Here is a 22,118-nt window from a genome sequence, read left to right as displayed (position 1 = left end):
TGAAATCTGAACACAAAGGGTCACCTGGAGACCCATTTTTAAACACAGGTGTGAATGTCTTGGCCGTCCACCTGTGTTCGGATCACGAAACACATTTTGGGCCCTATTTTAACGATCTAAACGCACGGCGTGAAGCGCCTGGCGCAGGTGCGTTTAGGGCGTGTCCAAATCCACTTTTGCTAGTTTGACGGCGGAAAATAGGGTCTGTGCGCCGGGCGCATGGTTCAAAAGGGTTGTACTTAGTGTCTTCGTTAATTCATAGGTGTGTTTTGGCCGTAACATGGAATAAACCAATCAGTGTCGTCTCCCATTCCCTTTAAAAGCCAGGCATGTTTGTATCTTGGCGCATTGCTATTATGATGGCGGATTTGCACCGTAATATTTTTATTTGTAATCTTTTGCATGTTTGCGTGCTGCTGCCCTTCCCTGTGTGTGTGTGTGTGTGTGTGTGTGTGTGTGTGTGTGTGTGTGTAACAAGCATAGTGTGCGCGCTTTTTGTTGGTCAATGGCGCGATCACTTCCCACTGCCTCAAGATAGCAATACGCCCAGAATGCACCTGAACACACCTCCCTGTAAGACCAGCACGCCCATGGGCGCAAAGATGGGCGCAACTGCATTTGCTATTTAAACGACGCGGGCGCTGGACGGGAAATGGACAGCTGCATCGGTCTTAAACTAGCAAAGACACTTGCATTGGGCTTTGCGCTGCGCTGCACCGGGTGCAAGATAGGGCCCTTCAAAACCAAGTGTAAACACCACGACAAGAAAGTTGAACCTGGCTCAACTTTTGCCGGACTGTTGGCTCATCAAATACGCGCAAGCGCAGATTCTAGGAAGACTACTAAAAAATAAAATGTTTGCTCTGGTGATAACTTTACAGGTCCTTCCTTATAGTATCATAAACCGCTGTGCTGTGTTTTGGCACTGTACAATCTGTACAAAAACCTAAGGGTTAAAACGACTTTAGGTTGTGGTTCTTCCACATGTGAAGTTATGTTGCAGACTGTTTCTTGGCAGGGCGTGGTAACTTCCTGGTGTTTCAGCTGGTTGTCTGACAACCTCATGGTGACGGCAAGACCCCAGGAAGTTGCTGTTCTGGGCCAAGAAATAATCTGGTATGCGACGTCCCCATGGTTTAGGGATTAATTACGATGCCACCCAGAAACCGCAACATCACTGGTTCAAATCTGGCATAAAAGAGTAATAATAATACATTATATTTATATAGCGCTTTACATGGTACTCAAAGACACTTTACAGTAAAATCAGCACATATAGCACATTAAAAACAGATGAGCAATAAAACCAACACATAGTCCTAAATTAAATAAATTAAAAACAATAAAACCAAGTGAGAAATGTAAGACTATTGTATGTGGAAAGCTAATCTGAAGAGGTGTGTTTTGAATGTGTCCAGGTCAGTACAGTCACAGATGTGTATGGGTAGGGAGTTCCAGAGGGAGGGGGCTGCACTGGTGTAAGCTCTGTCGCCCCCAGGTACGGTGCTTGGTCCTGAGTGGTGGGGAGAAGATTAACATAATCTATCACTGACTGTTGCATTGGATCTGCAATATAGCCTCATGGCGTATTTCCCTCAGCTCATTAACAACAAATGGGTTTTAATACCACTGACATCTTATTTCGAAATATGTACGTCTTTTTCTTTTAATAGACTTCCAGTGGGTTCAAGGAGATGTTTGTGAAGTACAGCTCATGGTCTACAACCCCATGCCTTACGAATTGCGTGTTGAGAACATGGTAAGTGTAATTTATTACGCTTTATTGCACTTCAAATGTACTTTAATGCCATGCTATGAAGGAGACTGCAATGTTTGATAAATCGGAATGTTTGAATATGTAGCCACAGCTTTGTGAAAACAGAAGGTTACTTTTTTAGTAGTACAAACAGTCCCTCTGCAACAGCTTAATATTGTAACGATTGTATAAGATGGTGAGAACAAAGATTTCTTGCTCCTGACCGTTAGAAAACATCATGAGGGAGAGGCACGGCCCTTGTAGTGCTATTAGGTTTGTGGTTTCACACACCATGCTGTGAGACCAGATAGGTTCTATATTGAGGTAAACATAAGGAAATTTGGCTCTCCTTTTCTGTGTTTGAAAAGAGCCATCGCACATTAGGCAGTTCAAAAAGAATTGTATTGTTTAAAAGCTGAATGGTGACTGTGGCTTTTTAAATTTAGAAGGACCTCCAACTGTACTGTTGACCTACACTTTTGCGACATCCATTTCCAATTTATGGTCTTTGTCACTCCTTTACCACTCCTTCTCAACACACCAATTGAGCCACTTTATCAGGTTCAAGGGTGCAAGAGACTACCACATAAAGTGTTCTTCCTGCTCACTGCTGTGTCTGTTTATGAATGCAGGGATGTGGGACAAAGTAATCATCATGCTCAATGAAAGGCCAGCAGGCGGAGGCCTACTTTCAGCTGCTAGATAACAGCGGCACACACACAGAAGCTCACGCAATGTACTACCTGTCAGAAGTGATGTTGCCTTTAATTATTTGGAAAGTCGGGAACAAATTGCCGTGAAAGTTTGGTGGCAGAGTGTGAACGGAGACAGCGGCCTCTTAATTGTGGCGGCTGTCTCGGAGCTGATGCCAAATATACTTGGACAGGTCTCGCTGGTTGATTTAGCCGCCCTGCCTCGTCTGATAATGGCACATGCTGTTACAGACACAGGAAATTCATGCCGCCTCCGGTTTGGAACATCTGGAAAGTGTTAAAACTGGAGGAGTAATCTCCACCAGCCAGTTGTTTCTGAGTGTGCATTTGTTTATATTAAAGCTCCAGTGAATTTGCCAAATTTGTGTCTGATAAATATCGTCTGACTAGATCACAAAGTGTGGCTACAACAGAGAAAATTGCTGAATTTACTTCACGTATACAAAAGGGTGAATTTTACTATAAAAAAAATTATTCAGAACTTAAAAAGCAAAATACAAATCTGTTCCACAAAAGTGGGAAATGATTTCTTTTTGCTCACGTTGATATAGTCTTGGGTTGATGGATCAAAATGAATCAAATAATGTATTAATTGATAAACACCAAATTACAAGAATTTTGATACTCGTTAATGATTTATGTCATTCATCAAGCAAAAATTCCAAACTTTTGCTACTGTCGGCTTTTACAATGTGATGATTTGTTGCTTGACATCATTGTGAAATAAATATATCTTTGGCCACCTTGGACGTTCTCCTTTACCTATTCACCCACCTCCCTTAACGCTCACCTCTGGCCAGCAATGCACAGCATTCAGAAAATATAGGATTATCAAACCTAAATGGCAGGTTGAACAGGGCAAATAAAATAAAAGTATGTATAGACATATAAATAAATAACCACAAATAAATAAAGAAAATAAAACTATCAATAAATAAAAGATCTCCAGGTGGCATTACATCTTCAATAGCTGTAAGTCATTTAAATGAACCTGTGTCTCACAGACAGACGGGCCTCTTGATCATCAGGTTGCCAGTTAAAATACATCTTTACTATTTTCTAGTTTTATAGACAAAGCAAATAAAAAAACAAACAAATGTTTATTGATTATGAAAATAAAGGTTAGAAAGTCCACAGGAACAATGAAGACTGATTGTTATTTTTCTGATTGTTACAAAGTTTGCTAAATTACTCTAATGTCAATAAATTAGCATTACACATGTTTTGAAGAACAATGTCAGTAAAGGATTTTTATGGCTTTGAGTTGTGTGAGCAGTCAGCCACCTCAGCAATAGATGGACTCTAATGAGAATGCTCTATGGGCCCAAAATTGCAAAAGCCTGAAGAACCTTCTTGGCCCACGCACTCGATGAAAGTGCCATCTGAAGTTCAGGGAGTTACTATACTTCTTACAATATATGAGCTGCCTGTTTGCAGAGTCGCTGCGAGGTGAAACAGTCAACCAGACGAGGTCAAATAGTGATGAGGATGTCATTAACTCCTCCCACCTACGGGTGAATTGATCAGGTCACAGATGGAGGCTGAGGCCCTTCACAGCTATATGGCAGCTGGGAACCTCAGGTGGTGTTGACGAGTCACGCAGGTAGGGACAGAGCTGCCAAGAGCTCCTCTGTAGCCCTGACAAAGTGACTGTTGGCCCGTTGGATCTGAGCAGGCATCTATCTGCTATATATAAACCAGCTCAGACCGGAGCAGGCATCTATCTGCTGTATATAAACAGCTCAGACTGGAGGAGCATCTATCTGCTGTATATAAACAGCTCAGACTGGAGGAGCATCTATCTGCTGTATATAAACCAGCTCAGACCAGAGGAGCATCTAGCTGCTGTATATAAACCAGCTCAGACCAGAGGAGCATCTTTCTGCTGTATATAAACAGCTCAGACCAGAGGAGCATCTATCTGCTGTATATAAACAGCTCAGACCAGAGGAGCATCGATCTGCTGTATATAAACAGCTCAGACCAGAGGAGCGTCTATCTGCTGTATATAAAAAGCTCAGACCAGAGGAGCATCTATCTGCTGTATATAAACCAGCTCAGACCAGAGGAACATCTATCTGCTGTATATTGTCAAGTTTATTTATATAGCACATTTAAAACAACCAAAGTTGACCAAAGTACTGTACAAATTGAAAATGAATAAATAAAAATAAAGCAAGAAATGCATGAAATACAGTACAATATCATCTCAAGATGCTACAAACCTCTAAGATCAACCAAAGGCCTTTGAGAACAAATATGTCTTGAGATGTGTTTTAAAACTGTCAATGGAGGGGGAACATCTGAGACAAAGTGGGAGACTATTCCAAAGCTTTGGAGCTGCCACAGAAAAGGCACGATCTCCCTTACCCACTAACCTCGATCTAGGAACAGTTAAAAATAATTGATTCGCGGATCTAAGAGGCCTGGAATTGGAGTAGGGGCTGAGGAGTTCTGAAATATAGTGAGGAGCCTGACCACGAATGGCTTTAAAAACAAATAAAAGAATCTTAAAATCAATCCTGTATTTAATAGGTAGCCAATGCAGGGATGCCAGAATCGGTGTGATGCTTTCTCTTTTCCTTGTGCCAGTCAGAAGTCTCGTTGCAGCATTTTGCACCAGCTGTAGGCGAGACAAAGAGAAATGGCCAATACCCAGATACAATGAGTTGCAATAATCAAGCCTGGAGGAGGTTAATGCAATGGTGACAGTCTTCATGTCATCAGAAGACAGGATGGTCTTCAGTTTGGCAATATTCCGGAGTTGAAAAAAGCAACTTTTCACCACGAAATTGATCTGTTTCTCAAAACGAAGTGATGAATCAAAGATGACACCAAGATTCCTTGCATGGACGTGAAGGTTAAGAGACAGCGGACCCAGGTGGCTAGCTATGCTTGCTGTGGTGATTGGGGGACCAAGAAGAATCACCTCTGTTTTAGAGTCATTCAGCTGTAAGTAGTTTTTGGCCATCCAGCATTTCACATCCTGGAGGCAGTTAAGAATGGATGTAATCGAGTTTGAATCCCCCAGATTTAACGGCAAATAGATTTGTGTATCATCGGCATAGCAGTGGAAAGAGACATTGTGTTGGCGGAATATATTGCCCAAAGGGAGCATATACAGAGCAAATAAAATAGGTCCCAAAATGGAACCCTGAGGTACTCCACAAGTAATAGGGGCTGTGGAGGAGTAAAGGCTGCCAATGTTAACAGAGAAAGTCCTATCGGCTAAATAGGAGGCAAACCACTTGAGGGCAGTGCCCTGGATGCCAACCTGGTCCTCAAGACGATTTAATAAAATATTGTAATCCACTGTATCAAATGCTGCACTAAGGTCTAACAGAATTAGGATGGCACATTTACCACAGTTTAAAGCCAGTAGCAGGTCATTTGAAACTTTAAGAAGGGCAGATTCTGTACTGTGCCGAGCCCTGAACCCAGATTGAAATTTTTCCATGATGTTATTATCTAAATGAGACAATAGCTGAGCATAAACAATTTTCTCCAATACTTTAGACAGGAATAGAAGCTTGGAAATGGGACGGAAATTATTTAAATCTGATTTGTCGAGGTTCGGTTTTTTAATAAGAGGATGAACTATTGTATGTTTAAAAATAGATGGGACAGTTCCATTGGCAAGACTGCTGTTTATAATAAGGGAAATTGTGGGACCTACAGTGTCCAATACATCCTTTAAAAGGTGTGAGGGAACAATATCCAGAGGGTAGGTGGAGGACCTTGTATGAGCAATAGTGTCATAGACGAGCGACAGAGATACAGGCTGAAAGCCATTTAGGATGGCAGGAGGGGCAAGCATCAGACCAGGATCATAAGAGGGCGGTGAGATATTTGAACGAATAAGATCTATTTTTGTTAAGAAAAATGTTAGAAAATCCTCACAAATGGCTGTGGATGGTACAAGACAAGTGTTATCAACAGGGGTGAGAACTGAATTCATTGTATGGAACAAGGCTTTGGGATTGTGGTGATTTTTGGAGATGATGTTAGCGAAAAATTTGGCCCTTGCTGCTTTGACCGATAACTGATAATTAGTCAGACAGCCTTTCAGTATCTCAAAAGACACACGTGGCCTGTCCTTTTTCCATTTTCTCTCTGCTTTTCGACAGTCGTCTCAGAGCACGAGTGTCGCTATTCAGCCAAGGCTGAGATTTGGCTCTAGGTTTCCTGATAGTCAGAGGGGCAATGGAGTCCAAAATATTTCCACAGATAGAATGAAACTCTGTGATTAATAGGTCCGTATTCAGCTGATGGGGTGGGGTTTTAGAACTGCTAGGTGAAAAGGAGGCTCTGAAGGCATCTGAGAAATAACTTGGAGTGGATGTATTTATAGATCGGCAGTAGTGAGCAGGAGTTTGATGATTGCCGATGATTTGAAACAAGGTGGAGAACCTGATACACTGATGGTCTGAGACACCCAAATCCTCCACATCCAGAGAATCAATGGATAGACCCAGTGTAAAGACTAAATCCAAAGTATGACCACAGTTGTGAGTAGGGCAGGTAACATGCTGAGTAAAGTTAAAAGAGTCCATAGTTCCGAGAAATTCAGCACTGGCATTGGAAGGAATGTCCACATGAATATTGAAGTCCCCAGAGATTAAAATCTTATCATAGCCTAAAACCACCAAAGATAAAAATTCAGAAAATTCAGTTAAAAATAGAGAATTCTGTTTGGGAGGGCGGTAGACAGTTACACAAAGGACAGGCTATATAAACAGCTCAGACCAGAGGAGCATCTATCTGCTGTATATAAACGGCTCAGACCAGAGGAGCATCTATCTGCTGTATATAAACCAGCTCAGACCAGAGGAGCATCTATCTGCTGTATATAAACCAGCTCTCTGAAGTGCACACAAGGTCACTTTTCCATCTTCCGTCACCAAGGTGACCCTGTAGTTTGGCTCCTTCAGTCACCACAGGACTTCAGCACTAATGCCCAGCTTTGTTTTGTTCTTTATTGATTTTCCTGTAAAGTGGTGTTTTGTTTTTTAACACAATACCCAACCCCACCCTTTTTATTTCCAGAGGGGTCACCGTCTGACGCTTCTGTCTCCCCTCAAACAAGTGTGGTCTTACAATGATAAATCATGCTTTTAGTTTTGTCTCTTTTAATGAACCTAGGTCAGCTGAGTTATTTGCAGTACATATGGATTAATCACTTCAGTAATAAAGCAAGACAATAATATATATCATATTGTATGATTAAAATGTGTTGGTTGGAGATGAGATGGTGTTTTATTTAATGCCTAGTGTTGCAATTTTGATCCAGTTCATACTAAAATAGATTTCTGTTTTTTTATTTTGTCTGGCTTTCTCTGCATGACTTTTTTTTTGTTGCTATCAGATGTGCAGTAAACAGAACAAAGAAATAATTGTGATCATAACTGATAATCATGTGATTATCACAGCATTAGTTAAAGTAAAACAAAAGGTTAACTGCACACTGTCAGTGTTGCACTATGAAGTCAATCCAGACCAGCTCAAACAACACAATGCACATGCTCTAATTGTTGTAAGTGAAACAGGCTAACTAACCTTTTCAAGGCTGGATGCAAATGAACTATTTCCAATAGGTTAACACTGATACTTGTGCTCCAATAAAGGCGAATAATGTCCTGAAGTGAATGCAAGGAGAGTTTAAATCACAGCAGTGGCACCTCAGAGGCCCAGCTCTTCGGCAGCCTTCCCTCTAGTGAGGTAGTGTCTGCTGTTAGGGATTGATGCAGTCATTACGTCACCTCAGTCTGCCTCGTGCAACCAGGCAGTGTGTACTGGGAATGTAAATAAAGTTATTCTAATGGGGGCATGAGTGAACATTCAAAGAAAACGTTAAAGCCACATGAAGGGCTTTTCTGACTACAAATGAGACCTGGGTGATATGCTCTGCTTTTGTCATTGCAGGCAATTTGACAAGTATACTGTGTCATTCAATTGTATTCATTAATAAAAAAAAAACATTTTTTAACAGACTATTGAGATCCTGCATTTGACATCACAGCCTGTAAGAAACCACACTATTCTCGGCCTGCTGAGTTAGCTAGTTTGACATGAGAAAGTCTTATAGTGTAAAAGAACTACTCAAATAGATGACGTACTAAAGTCCACAGAGATCTGCAATTGAAATTGACTTGTCGGGGGGGGGAAAACTATAGAAGAAGAGACCTTTTGTTGTGGTTAAGGTTGGAGCCGAGAGTTCACAAGGCTTTGCAGTGATTGTTATAAATGATGCAACTATAGCTGCGTGGCTGACGGGATGGCGATGTTGGTTGGTGTCAGGGTCAGTCCACCACTTTGGTCCAGACTGAAATATCTCAAAAACTGGATGGATTGCAGTGAATTTGGTTCCTCCCTAGAGGATAGATTCAACAACTTCATCTAGCACCATTCACAAGTAGAGCTGTAACAATAAAACAATGTAAAACAATTGTTGTTTTTTTATTTATGTATTACTTTCGGTTATATCACTGTGACCAAGATAATGTAATAACACAAGTACCCAGCCTATGAAGTAAACCACGCCTTAGTACAATGGATATAAGTATAACTGTGAAAACAGGACCCAAGTTGAAGGAAACCAGAATTACCCTTTGAGCAATTCTTTTATATAATTGGTATTTCTACATTTACCACAAAAACTTTCATTAAAGGGCTCATAATCTCCCATTGGACAGCCAGCTCGAGATGGCATGGAATATTCTGGTCTCTGCAGCGTCCAGTGAGAATTTGGACAGCTGAATTTAAAACCTGTCTGATCCCTCTTCCCTCTACGTTGTGATCTGTAGGACTTATTTCCAATCACTTCTCAGGCTCACATGGCTCTCAAGTGACTATTTATCATGGAGAGCAATTTTCTCCAATGCGAATGGCCATATCATGCTGACAGCGATTTAATCTTCAAAACATCATGGGTAGATTAAGATGGTGGATGTACTTCACACTGAACTGTAACTGGAGAATGGGTGCGCATCACATCACTCCGCGTTTTCAAAGGGAAAACTGAGAAAGAATGAGGGCTGTGTTTGCTTGCAGTGCACAAAGAGTCAAATAAGAAGCGAGAGGTTTTTGTTTTTACGTTTCTATTGTTTTGAAACTGCTGTTTCTATTTTTTTTCTGGCTTTTGAAAAATCTGATAGCTGTACAAATTGCCACTATGGTACTCTTTGTGATGGGAGTTGTCGCCACACACGCACACACACGCACACACGCACACACACGCACACAGAAATCAGGTTTTTACACTTTCATTCTTTGCTGAACCAGATTGACAGGCGGAAAATAAACTTTTCTCTTAATAATCGCAAAGAAACATTTACAGCTATGGCCCTATTTCATTCTTGTGCTAACATCTTTTTTTTTTTTATTTCAACTGGCTCATGCCATCTTTTGCCAAGAACATTTTTAGTTTTTCCGTTTGGGTTAGTTTGGTTTTTGCTTCTACATATATGATACTCCTATCTTTTCTTGTTTTCAGGGTTTGCTGACCTCTGGAGTGGAGTTTGAATCCCTGCCTGCTGCGCTTTCCCTGCCTGCAGAGTCTGGCCTGTACCCCGTCACTCTGGTTGGCGTCCCACGTACGGCTGGCAACATCACAGTCAATGGTGAATCCATCTGAAAACCGATTTAATTCCAGTACTCAAATGTAGCACAAAAAGAATGAGCCGGTTAAGTTCTGTTCTTCAAAACATCACCCACTCATTCCCTATGTTGTGTATTTGAACCCAGGTTACCACACGTCAGTGTTTGGTGTAAACAGCGATTGCCTGTTGGAGGGCCTGCCTGCTGTGAAGACTAGTGGCTGTTTGGTGGAGGTCATTCCCTCCCTTCCTCGTCTCCAGCTCAGCACATCACTACCACGGTCAGAAACTCTCTGAATGTGTGTGTTTTCATGCTCATAATGTGTTTAACTAAACACCAACAGAATATATAACAAGGGGCTACACATTTGTGTTAATGCAAAGTTTGGTAATGCCCACGCTGTTTAAACACCTAGCTAACCGGATCATTTGACAAGTTTACAGGGGGAGTCCCTAAGTAGGACAGTGACATATTCTTCATTTTGTAGACTCTGTACTCCAGCACAATGGATATGAAATGAGACGTATCAGATTAAAGTGGTAGGTCAAAGGTTGAACTTCATTAGATAAACTGATCTAATGGGACCAACATTTATATAATGAATAAATGAATGAATGAATTAAACTCATTATATTTATACTCCTATATTTATAGGACCTTTTGGCTTCATTGTGGTCTCTTTAGTAAGTGAAACACATGCTCAATTCACTTCACCTCACATTGTTTTTATTCCGCTCATGGAAACAGACACATTATTATCCAACCATAAATTATTTGCTATATTCCATCACATATCCATGATTGGAAAGGAGATGAAGACAAAAATCTTATTTTACCAGCCCCTTTCTCATTTGAGACAACAGAAATCGGTCAGTTAACATTCAATTTTACAGAGAAAAGAGAGAGAGAGAAGACCAAGATACAAAATGAAAAATAATAAATAAATAAAAATAAAATACTTTTCTGACAACTTCAGTTTTTTTTTCTTTTCTGTATGCATTTTCTTGAACTGAAAGATATTGGTTCTACCCGATAAAATTGAATTGAGGTCTGGTGACAGACTGTACAGACAAGCACATTGCACTGTTTGGCCATAAAAATATAAAAGGGCAACGAGTCCTAAACTGTTCACACACGATTGATGTGAACACCCTCAAACACCGTTAACGCTGAGAGTCAGCACTTTACCCTCATAGCTATTGTTTCTTTTCACATCCATTGTGCTGGAGTACAGAGCCAAAATAATGAAAAATGGGCCACTGTCCTACTACTCCCAGAGTGCACTTGGCTAGTGTCGATATTCCATATACTAACAAGTAACAAAAGTAAAATGTTGAGCAGCGAGTCATTGGCCTGTTTGATATGTTGTCACATACAAATCCTATCGGGGAATGATGCAGGATAATCAACATACTTTAAACCCTCATATGCCAGATTAATGACCTAAAAGTAGCCCTGAAATTTTTATAATTTGAAATAATGCAGACTTTAAGTCGTTGCTGTTCACATAAGACCTGTGTGTGCGACTATGGTTGTGCTACTAAGTTTCAATGCCATCAATATGGTTAATGCAGTGTTTGCCATATGTCCTTTTTATTTATTTGATCACTGTATGAAAAATGTATGCACTGACTTGCGTTTGAGTATCTTTCTGATTTAAAAAGAGAAGGCTTAATGATGGAGTGGCTAGTCCATCCCTTCATGCCGAGCAGCATTTCATACAAACTAGCAATGTCACAAGAATATGAGTACTATTTGAAACTTAAAGGTCCAGTGTGTAACGTTTGTAGTTGTTCATTATCAAAATCTGTGTTTCCCGTTCACAAACTTGTCCTTTTTCATGAATATTTACCACCACCATCAATTCCAAGTATTCCTTTTGGCTTGAAATTTTACATTTGCGTTTGCATGAACTGGGGTAGACGCTCCATATTCATGCTCCATCTTGAAATATGTTAGCCAGTAAGGGACATACAGGATATACTGATCCGCCTTTCGCGTTTTCGCTGTCACATGATAAACTCACAGGTGCTGCTAATGCTGCTAATGGGTATCGTAGCTTCCCGGCCCCGGCAAGTTTGAAGAAGAAAACATGGAGGACCACACATATTCAAAATCCAAATTTCAGGAACAGGAGTCTTCTTCTTCGCCCAGAAAAAGAAAAAGGATATTGAAAAGAGCAAGAGAGCGGCTTTTTGAAGCGTGAAGGCTACCGTAGCTGTAATACGTACTTTGAACCGCGTGGTGCGAGAGAGTTGATTGTGATATATGATCTCAACGCTAGATGGGAGAAATTCCTACACATTGGACCTTTTAAGAGTTAAGTCGAGATCCAAAAAGCACTTTTGAATCAAATGCAACCTCAGGTGTTTTGTGAATCAGTACATTGCCAGTTGCAAAAAGTAATAATATTTTCATAGCGAATATGTTTGAACACTTCTTCTTTTGCAAGTGGCTGTGACTTAAAGAGATATTTTGCTGATTTAAATCCAGTTCTGTGTCATGGCAGTGTGTTTAGATGAACAATGTTTTGCTTCCCTCCATGGTGCCATGTGCACTGAGCTCCCCACGGAGCAGAGCAGCGGAGGTCTGCCGAGATCCGCAGGATGATGCGCAGTGTACAGGGAAGCTCTGTACAGTAGAGCCACCAAGGGAAACCAATCACCGTTCATCTAAACACATTGGCCACAAAAAGATGACACAGAGCTGGTTTAAAATCAGCAAAGTATCCATTTAATCTGGCAATTGCTGCTGATAATTAAGTTATCATTGCTGTTCTACACATGTCCAAATTAGAGTTTAAAGGGTAATTAACTAAGTATTGCACATTTAACTCAAGCACTGCCTAGGCTCTTGTGCATTGAAACACTTCAAGTACAACAATACAAACATAGCAAACTTTGGCTGCTTTACCGAGCATTTTTTTTCTCCTATGTCAGAAATAGTTGCAGTCCTCTCTCAACTTCAACATCAGAGTAGCAGGTGAATTTGTTTTCATGTACGGTGAAATCACATTTTTGTAAAAGTAGGAAACATAAGAGGAGAAATCATGGGTTAAATGACTACAAGTAAAGCACCCTGTTGGAGTGTGATAAATCATTCTGACAGCCGAGCTGCTGAAAAATCCACTTTTTACTGTAGGTCATGTCTGTAAGTACAGCACTTCAGCAGCTTTTGATGTGGAAACTGTTTTTACTCTCCAGTGTTGGAAGAGTACCGCAGCAGATACATGAAGCAAATAGAACACAAATGCTATACAGTATGCGGTCTGTTGGATGCTCTCGCTGGCTCCACAGGTAGACCTTCAGCTTTGACCTCAGTTGAAGAGGTGCCTCATCGACTTCTCAGATATGCTTTTGCCTCCAGCACAAAGCTTCAGTCTTACAGCTTCTCTTTTTTTTTTTTTAATTACTAACATCGGTGTTAAACATCTAACATTCTAACATTTTAAAATGCTCTAGCATTCATTAGGTCTGCTGTATGCCTTCAGCCATGTTTTAAAAATCAGTTTCACTGGCAGAGTTTAAAGGAGAGAAATATTTGCTAAAATGCAAACATTGTGTGTTGCTGATAAAGTTGCCAAAGCACTAGTCTATATCCACGAGGTTTCACTTCTGGGATTGCTTCGTTACTGCTGGAAATTCCGCAGGATTTCACTCTTCTCGGCCGGATGTCTGCTACCTTCCGCTTTCTTTGTGTTGGAATTTTAAACTCTGGTGGATTTATGAGGACTATGCTAGCTAGCTAGACTGTCCAATCTGAGTTTTCTGTTGCGCGACTAAAACAACTTTTGAACGAACAGGTTTGCATGTTTTACAGCGGCAACGTGGCTCAGCCCGTGACGATTGGGATTGGTTTAAAGAAATGCCAATAAACCAGAGCACATTTTTCTCCCATCCCGGAATGCTGTGTGGACTAGCCAGACCCTCCTCTGCAGCGCTGTGGAGGAAGGGTCTGGCAAAGCGAGACTAGCAAAGCACTAACATTTCTCAGTTTCTTAATTTAAAAAAGGTTTTCCATCAGCTGCTGTTTATACTGTGTTAAGAATCAAGTGCCATTATGAGTAAAACAGACATCATTCACCGAGTGCATGCAGAGTCTTTCGTCAATACTGTGCACAATCCACTGACTATTCTTAATAACATTAAAACAAAGCTTGTGGCCAGTGTTGAGCGACATTCTTTTATTTATCCCAGGTATGGTTTACACTTATTCATAAATGGACGCGTTAAAGTGATGGTTCGGAGTAATTTCACCCTAGGCTGCTTTGCACATTGACCTCTAGCCAAACAACCCCCCATAAGCTTTTTTCCCTTGTTATAACGTTGGTCGAGTTAGCGTTATCAGCTGGTTAGCTTAGTGCAGGGGCTAATGGATCCACGTTTGTATCTCGTAAATTACCCCACTAATAATGCCCGGAATGATACCAAACTTCTACAGTAGTACAAATAGTTTCTGTACTAATAAAACGAGGCATTAGAAAGTTTGTAACTACACCAGAAGTATATTTAAATAACACTTGCCTGATGGATACTCCTCTCGGCTGCTACTGCGCTATCGGCGCTATCGCGCAGTACTTACATACTACTACTACATACTTCTGGTGTAGTTACAAACTTTCTAATGCCTCGTTTTATAAGTACAGAAACTATTTGTACTACTGTAGAAGTTTGGTATCATTCCGGGCATTATTAGTGGGATAATTTACGAGATACAAACGTGGATCCGCCTGCACTAAGCTAACCAGCTGATAACGCTAACTCGACCAACGTTATAACAATGGAAAAAAGCTTATGGGGGGTTGTTTGGCTACTGGGCAGCAGTAAAATGTGTTTTAGCCACTTACAAATGAATACCAAAAATGTTAGCTAACAATAGTACAGATATAATTAGATTAGTTTCAACGCTTTGCCCTTCTGTCAGACTGCCCTTTACAACAGGGAACTGCTGCAGTTACCTATGCTCTCTTGAGAGCCACCAGACTCCTTCGACAAAAACAGTCATTTTACCTGGTGTGAATCCGAACTAAAACCCAAAGTAAACACAATAACACAAACAAACTAACCGATTAAGGCAGCGGTAGACTAGCAACTCCTATGTTCTGCGAGGTAAAATTACTGTTTGTGTGGCTTTGGAGGGAGCATAGATGGACATAACGGCTTCAGTTCCCTGTTGTAAAGGGCTGTCTGACAGCAAGGTTAAGCGGTGAAATTATTCTAAATATAGCGTACACTTAAAGGGTAACTACCGTTTTTTTCAACCTGGACCCTATTTTCCTATGTTTTTGTGTGTAAGTGACCGATGGGAACAACAATCTTTGACATTGTTCCATTATTAAGAGAGATCGCCGCAGTCGGCAGCGGCGAAACCAGCTACAATGTAAGTTAATAGGGCAGTTGTGCAGCTTGTATTTACCTTCACGAAAGTGCTCGTTTTGCCACTGACATGCTGAGATTAATATTCTAAGTGTCTGAATACATTATGGAAAGGATCTCTTCAGAGATAGACCTTCAAAACCTCTTTGAGACATTTCTGTTTAACCAGAAACAGCTCTGAAGCCGCTAGCACTAAACCCACCAGACTCCATTTAAAAAAGCAATACTTTTAGCGTGTATAGAGCCAACACATGATGATTTTATGTTTTAAAAAAAGGATCTTACTCTTTAACAGAAAGGTTGACCTTCTTAGAAATCCTTTCCATAATGTTGTCAGACACTTAGAACATTAATCTGAGCCGGTCAATGGCAAAACGAGCACTTTTGTGAAGGTTTTGAGAAGCTACTTACATTGTAGCTGACTGCAGCGATCTTGCTTAATACTGGACCAATTTCAAAGATTGTTGTTCCCATCAGTCACTTAGACAAAAAAACATAGGAAAATAGGGTCCAGGTTGAAAAAAAAAAACGTAGTTACCCTTTAAACTAATATTGATTTTTTTAGGTGGTCCTTATTTTAGGTGTCTAAAATACGTTTAGTTGCTGCTCCCATCCACAGCAGTACATGGCTTAGCTTCCGCGTCAGTACTCCTGTCTGCTTCTCCAAACTGGGGGTGTGTCGACCGCCATCTACTGTAAGAAATACACTGATGATGAAAATGTACTTCATACAACACTGCTAAAAAAAAAAAATCCAAACTATCCCTTTAATTCATATTGACCCCTTCCAGGAATAAAAGCAAGAAAAAACAAGATCTCTCTTCTCCACAAACCTAAACAGGTCAGCCTACACGCCTCAGCCAACATCCAAAGAGGAACTGTCCAGCACCGTGTCCGTACAGCTTTTCAACGGGGAGACCCAGCAGCTGACCATCACCTTGGAGAACATTGGATCTGAGGACATCGAGACTCTGGAGCTCACCTCTAAGATTGTCAGCACCAAAGGTTAGTACCCCCTAAGTACCCCTATCTGATGTCTAAAGCCATATCTGTCGATTCTGTCTTCTATTTTATTTTATTTTTTAGTTCTGAATAATTTTCATCTTAGATGATAATGACTGAAAATGTGGATTGTGGATAGATGTGTGAAAACCCGCAAAAGTTAAACATGCTTAAACTAATGATGTATTGAGCTCGTTGATGTGCGTACATGCAGTGTTTCTCAATGCTTTTTTTTTTTTTTTTGTAAGGACAGTTTTTTGCTGTACTCCCACTGAGTTTTTGCAACAGCCTCTTGCAGTTCTCACGTCCGCAGTACAACAGAGGTCACTATGCGTTGTCTTTGGTTTCCACATCTTTCATGCCCCCATGGCTTTTCACTCTGTGTTCCTATCTCTTTGTACAACATCTGCTCAGGTCCTCAGATCTCTGCATTCCCCGCTCACTCCGACTGGCTGTCTCTGACTCTCTCTCTCTTGCTTTCTTGTCTTTGTCCCACTGTTCTGTGTGAAAAAAGAGGCAGCTGCAGTATTAAAATAGGCTGCAACATTTCCAAACATGGCACTAATAAATGAGAAATCACGCTTTGAAAACATCTGGCCCAGTGCTACCTGTGGTCAGGAGTCCAGCCTGGTGATAAACTGTAATGACTAAATGAGATTTAAAATTCAACTCTTGTCTATTCCATAGACTGTAATGAATTTGAAACCTCTTCCAATAGATACAACTCACATGTTGTGAGTTGTATGTTCATGTTGAACACCCCCCCCCCCCCCCGCCCAAATCACCACCCACCCAGACAAAACTGAAGAAAATATGACACCACAACTACAACATTCCAGACTATTCAACAAAATAGTATCAAAATAGACAATAAGCCCAAAACCAAATAAACGTATGTATAAATAAATGACAACATCATAAGCCCATCATACACGTCTCTCCCCAGCACAAAGCTTCTTAGGAGTCCTCCAGAAAGCTCAGTTCCTTTCCCCATTTTCTAGTGTAGACATCCAATCTGGCAAACCATTTATATGACATAGGCCTCCACCTAGCCATTTCACAAGCCCACTCCTGGATTGATGGCCCCCCTTCATTCTTCCATCCCCTTAAATGACTCTGTCTGGCTGTCATTAAACTAGTCTGGACCCAGCTTCTTATGTGCTTATCCATCCCGCTTAGGATTGACCCATCTCCCAGAACAAATAATCTTGGGCTGAATGAAACCTGGGTCAGTGCAATCCGACACAGGTTATCATGTATTCCGTTCCAAAATTGCTGGACCTTCTCACAGGACCATAGGACATGAAGTAATTGGCCGTCCTCCGTCTTACATTTCCAACAATTTGGTGTGTCTTTCAGACCAATTCTAAACAATCTGGATGGAGTCCAATAGAAGCGATGCATGCTCTTGAACTGAATGAGGCGCACCCTCACATCGCGTGACATAGTTTTATGTCCAGCATCATTATAGTGTTAGAGGTTGTATACTACCTCTTTACACTGCTCTGAGTGATTTATTCTATCATTCATGTAGACTTCATTTGGTCCACAAACAGTTTGAAATACTGACATGTAATTATTTTCAGACTTTATATTTCATTTTTGTCCATATAGTAAAGAGTAACCGAGCTGTACCCTGCAAGTCGTACTGCAATTCCTGTAAGGTCAACAAAATGTACCACATAGTTTACAATTGTTGTCTGTGAACATGTTATAAATGCAGAGCTACATCACAAATTGGATAATCGTTGTTCAATTCTCTATGTAAACTGTATTTGCCTCATTCAATAAAAAAACATTAAATGTAATGGGATCAGTATTCAAAAGTTAAAACAATCTGATAACAAAAAAGCACTGGCCGATTTCTTTAAATTGACAAATCTCGACTGTGACCAAGATGTGTACAAAGTCAGACTTGTCGGTGCTTTCTAATGGACAAACTATGTGATGGCGACACTAGTCAGCTTATCTTTGGTATTTGTGTACGGCAATTCCTCGTTACTTATTGCTTTGATTCCCAACCAGGGGTACTTGTATCCAATGAGGGTAGCTCTGCACATATTAGGGCGTTCATGGGAAGAATGCAACGTAGTTCAGCTAGTTTGAAAAACAGATATTAAGATTTGATTGAAAAAAACATATACTTTTATATAACTAATAGTGTTAAGTCACACGAACAACACAATTACAACTCAAATAAATACATTTGAAACATGATGGGTGGTGTCAATCAAGGGTACTTGGGCTCATCTGATAGTGCTAAAAAGAAATGTTGGGAGCCACGACATATACAGGGACACCGATCTGTGAGCAGCTACTATCAGCTGGTAATATTGCCCATGCTGATGTACAGTATTGGCCAGACAGCAGTTGAGAGTAACATATTAGGTCTTACCGGTATTATAACTTTTTTCAAAAGGTGTTTTGTTTTATCTAATTCAAAAGCAGTGCTCCAGAAATTCCACTTGAATTGGACACTTACGTCGCATGTTACTCTACAGTGTATTCAACAGAACTAAAACAGATGTTTGGCTATAAAATTATACCTATATTTTAGACACAGTTATTGTTAACACCCAAACCAGAAGCATGTAGTGGAAGAAGCAGATTTTTTTCAAGTGCAGGTCTTTCTTTCTCTCACTAAACCCACTATGTGAGAAACCCTTTTAACAAAGGTTTTTGACCTGCTATTCTCAAAATATAGCTGATTGGACCATACTAGAAAATAGCGTTACACTTTACTTGAAGGTATCTACATAAGAGTGACATGGCGCTGTCATGAACGTGTCATAAACATTATAAACAAGTCATAAACGTTTATGACCTAACGCTTCTGTCATTAAGTGTCATTCGGTTTTTGTCATGACAAGTTATAGTTAGGGTTAGGGTTCATGTGTCATGACTGTGTCATGACAGTGTCATGTGTTCATGACAGTATCATGTCACTCTTATGTAGATACCTTCAAGTAAAGTGGTACCGAAAATAGTAGCGTTTCCTCTGATTCCACCTTTTGAATGCAGTAGATTCAGGATATGCAGTAGACTTTTCAAACACTTTCTAACCATGCCTTTGCTTTCAGCAGCAGTTCGATCACACAGTGATGAGCACGCAAGGGGAGGAGTGCCCGGAGCCAGTATATATGGAATTGATCTGACATTTCCGAAATGGCTTCAGGGTTCTGCATTTAATTGAAGACAGGCTACACTAACAAATCCTCTGTCCAAGAGTTAACGCTCATATCTCCGGTCTTACCAGGCAGCTTCTGTCAGTCTTGCACTTCTCAGGTGTATATGTTTCTCACTTTTCATGCATTTCTTTGCAAGCATGTCAAGAACTCTCTCTATTGTGTAAAAATAGGAGAAATCTTTGCTGACCAGCTCTGATGTAGATTTTATGGCCCAATGGCAGCGTGGTGAGATAATTACTGTCTCTCTCGTTGCCTGGGAACTTCTGTACAGAAGCCCCATCAAGCCCTCGCTCAAAGGTGGATGAGAATTAGCCCATCAATGCTTTTACAGAACTCTAATTAAAATAGTCCAGTGACTTACTTTCTACTTGTCCTTCGCACATACCATGCTCCCTGCTGGACGGACTCCAAGGTACAATATAGTCTCTTTAGTTAACAAGAGTTCTCTTTGAAATGGAACTGTTGTTGTAGTTGTTAGAAATGATTTAGGCTGCACACAAAGTTTTGCTTCCAAGGGAATGTTATTTTCAGAGTGGGATGAACAAGCAAAAATAACTGACTTCTGTTACAGACCTGAATTAGAAAAACACTATCTGTAGTTTCACTCAAAGACTTTCGCGAACACTTGAATAAATGTCCTCCAATCATTTACCTTGGAAAATATAATAGTAACGCCAACTTAAAGTATGTACTTCTTTCAAATAATACAAACACGTAAACATGAAGCCATTCAAATGGACTAATTGAAAGTACAATTTTTTTTAAACAAATTGAGTAAACCAATTGAGTTAATGCTCATTAAATGCTGTTGCGCTGTGATTTCACAAATAAATAAATGTTGATACAGCACACATGGGTGCACATGAGATTGAAAAATAGCTCAATCAAAGTGAATGCACTCTTTAAAACCCAACAATAAATGAACCTTTTTGTCCATTTCGTTTTCCCCTCAACCTTTTCAGTCACAGTTTCTAAATCCGCAGGGCTGGCCGAAAAATGTCTTAAGAAGTGGAAAAATGTTCATTTTTAGTCCTAGCAGATAAAACTGTCCAGCAGAGAAACCCCCAACAGAGCTCTTCTGTCACTTTCCCGTTCAAACATCTTCTGAATGAATCATCGTTGTCTTTATCCTTGCTTTGTAGTTTCTTCTCTTTGTTTTCTTTTTGCTTTATCTTTTTTCAGTCATTCCAAGCTGTCCAGCAAATCCTTATCTGCTCCAGTTTATTCAGTTCCTTATGTTCCTCTGATGCTCCTGTTTTTTTTTCTTCTACTTTGAGTTCTTTGAGCTCTGTGTTCCTATCCAGGGCAGCGGAGTGACCAGTAGCACTTGTTCTTTGAAGCCTCACTGAAAGTGCAATCCTTTGGATACTTTGTTCTAGCGCCTTTAACTCACACGGTATATGACTACATTTATTTATTATTTACTTATATTATTTCACACTTTTTAAAGTTCTTGTCCATTGTTTGCCTCCTTTAAAGCTCACCCCCTACCCCTAATCTAAAGAGGTTTGTATTTAAATGTAGCGCAAATTTTAACCAAAATTCTAGATAATCGGCAAAAGAGAATTGTATTTCCCTCAGTATTTGGGCATATTGTGATAAAAAAAGTGGCGCTAATTCTACAGTTGGGTTCCATTAAACCACTGAAGAAGAAGAAGAGGACACAATAAGATGATGTAGGTAAAAGAGCGCCAATCAAATCTTAAACCGTGGAAAACCATGTAGAAAACATGATGGAAATTGAGAATGAGGTCATTCCGTCTCTGTGTCGCTCTGACACCGTTGCCCCTGGCAACCGATAGCATGGGATCCCAAAATGGTGGGCGGGCTCAGACACCTCCTAAATTGTCACGTGACAGCAAGCTACCATGATGTATGTCCTCATTCTCAATAGACCTCAACAGTCCCGCCCCTCCTCCGAGAGACCTTAGGTTCCGGAAGTAATTTCCCATTCATTTCTCCCATTGACGTCTGGAAAAATCTGTATATAAAGAGTTTTAGACCATGCCTTAGGCTAACCAGCTACGACGTGACTCATAAGCATACAACATATCATTTCAAGGAAAATCCCCAAAAAGTCAAAGGTACAAGACTTAGATATTACTAAGATATTTTCATTTCCGAGCGCAGGAACTACTCATCCCATAAACCACCGCGCACCACTGAATAATATAGTCGAAGACAACCGCGGAAGAGCCTCTTGAACAACTTCCAATCCGACGACAGCCTCACGTACTTTTTCCTCCCAACAGTGATTTTTATATAGTGAATGTACAGTTAATAGCAGTTCTTTCAGTAGTAATCGTGTAATGATTGATAAGTTGACATACAGTATGAAGGCTACAGTAGCCTAGCTAAAGTGAACGGATAATGTTAACTAACGTTACCAACCTCCTTGCAAAACTCACCACAACTTTGTAGGTCTTGTCCCTTGTGCTGGCCCTTACAAAACCCACAAGCTGACCCTCGGACACTACATTCAATAACG

The 22,118-nt window shown here is 40.4% G+C and overlaps 1 protein-coding gene across 4 annotated transcripts in view; it reads left to right on the top strand.

Moving 5' to 3' along the window:
* Window positions 1–22,118, top strand: part of trappc9 (trafficking protein particle complex 9) — a 278,262-nt gene that overhangs the window by 47,678 nt on the left and 208,466 nt on the right. For all 4 annotated transcript variants that reach the window (XM_031278503.2, XM_031278502.2, XM_035992820.1 and 1 more), the window contains 4 exons: window positions 1,674–1,759; window positions 9,962–10,088; window positions 10,213–10,345; window positions 16,282–16,445. In XM_031278503.2, the coding sequence (XP_031134363.1) occupies window positions 1,674–1,759; window positions 9,962–10,088; window positions 10,213–10,345; window positions 16,282–16,445 (510 nt within the window). The remainder of the gene's footprint in view (window positions 1–1,673; window positions 1,760–9,961; window positions 10,089–10,212; window positions 10,346–16,281; window positions 16,446–22,118) is intronic.

Source organism: Sander lucioperca, chromosome 16 (assembly GCF_008315115.2).
Source record: "Sander lucioperca isolate FBNREF2018 chromosome 16, SLUC_FBN_1.2, whole genome shotgun sequence".
Classification (NCBI taxonomy): domain Eukaryota; kingdom Metazoa; phylum Chordata; class Actinopteri; order Perciformes; family Percidae; genus Sander; species Sander lucioperca.
This window is presented reverse-complemented; position numbering and strand designations above follow the sequence as displayed.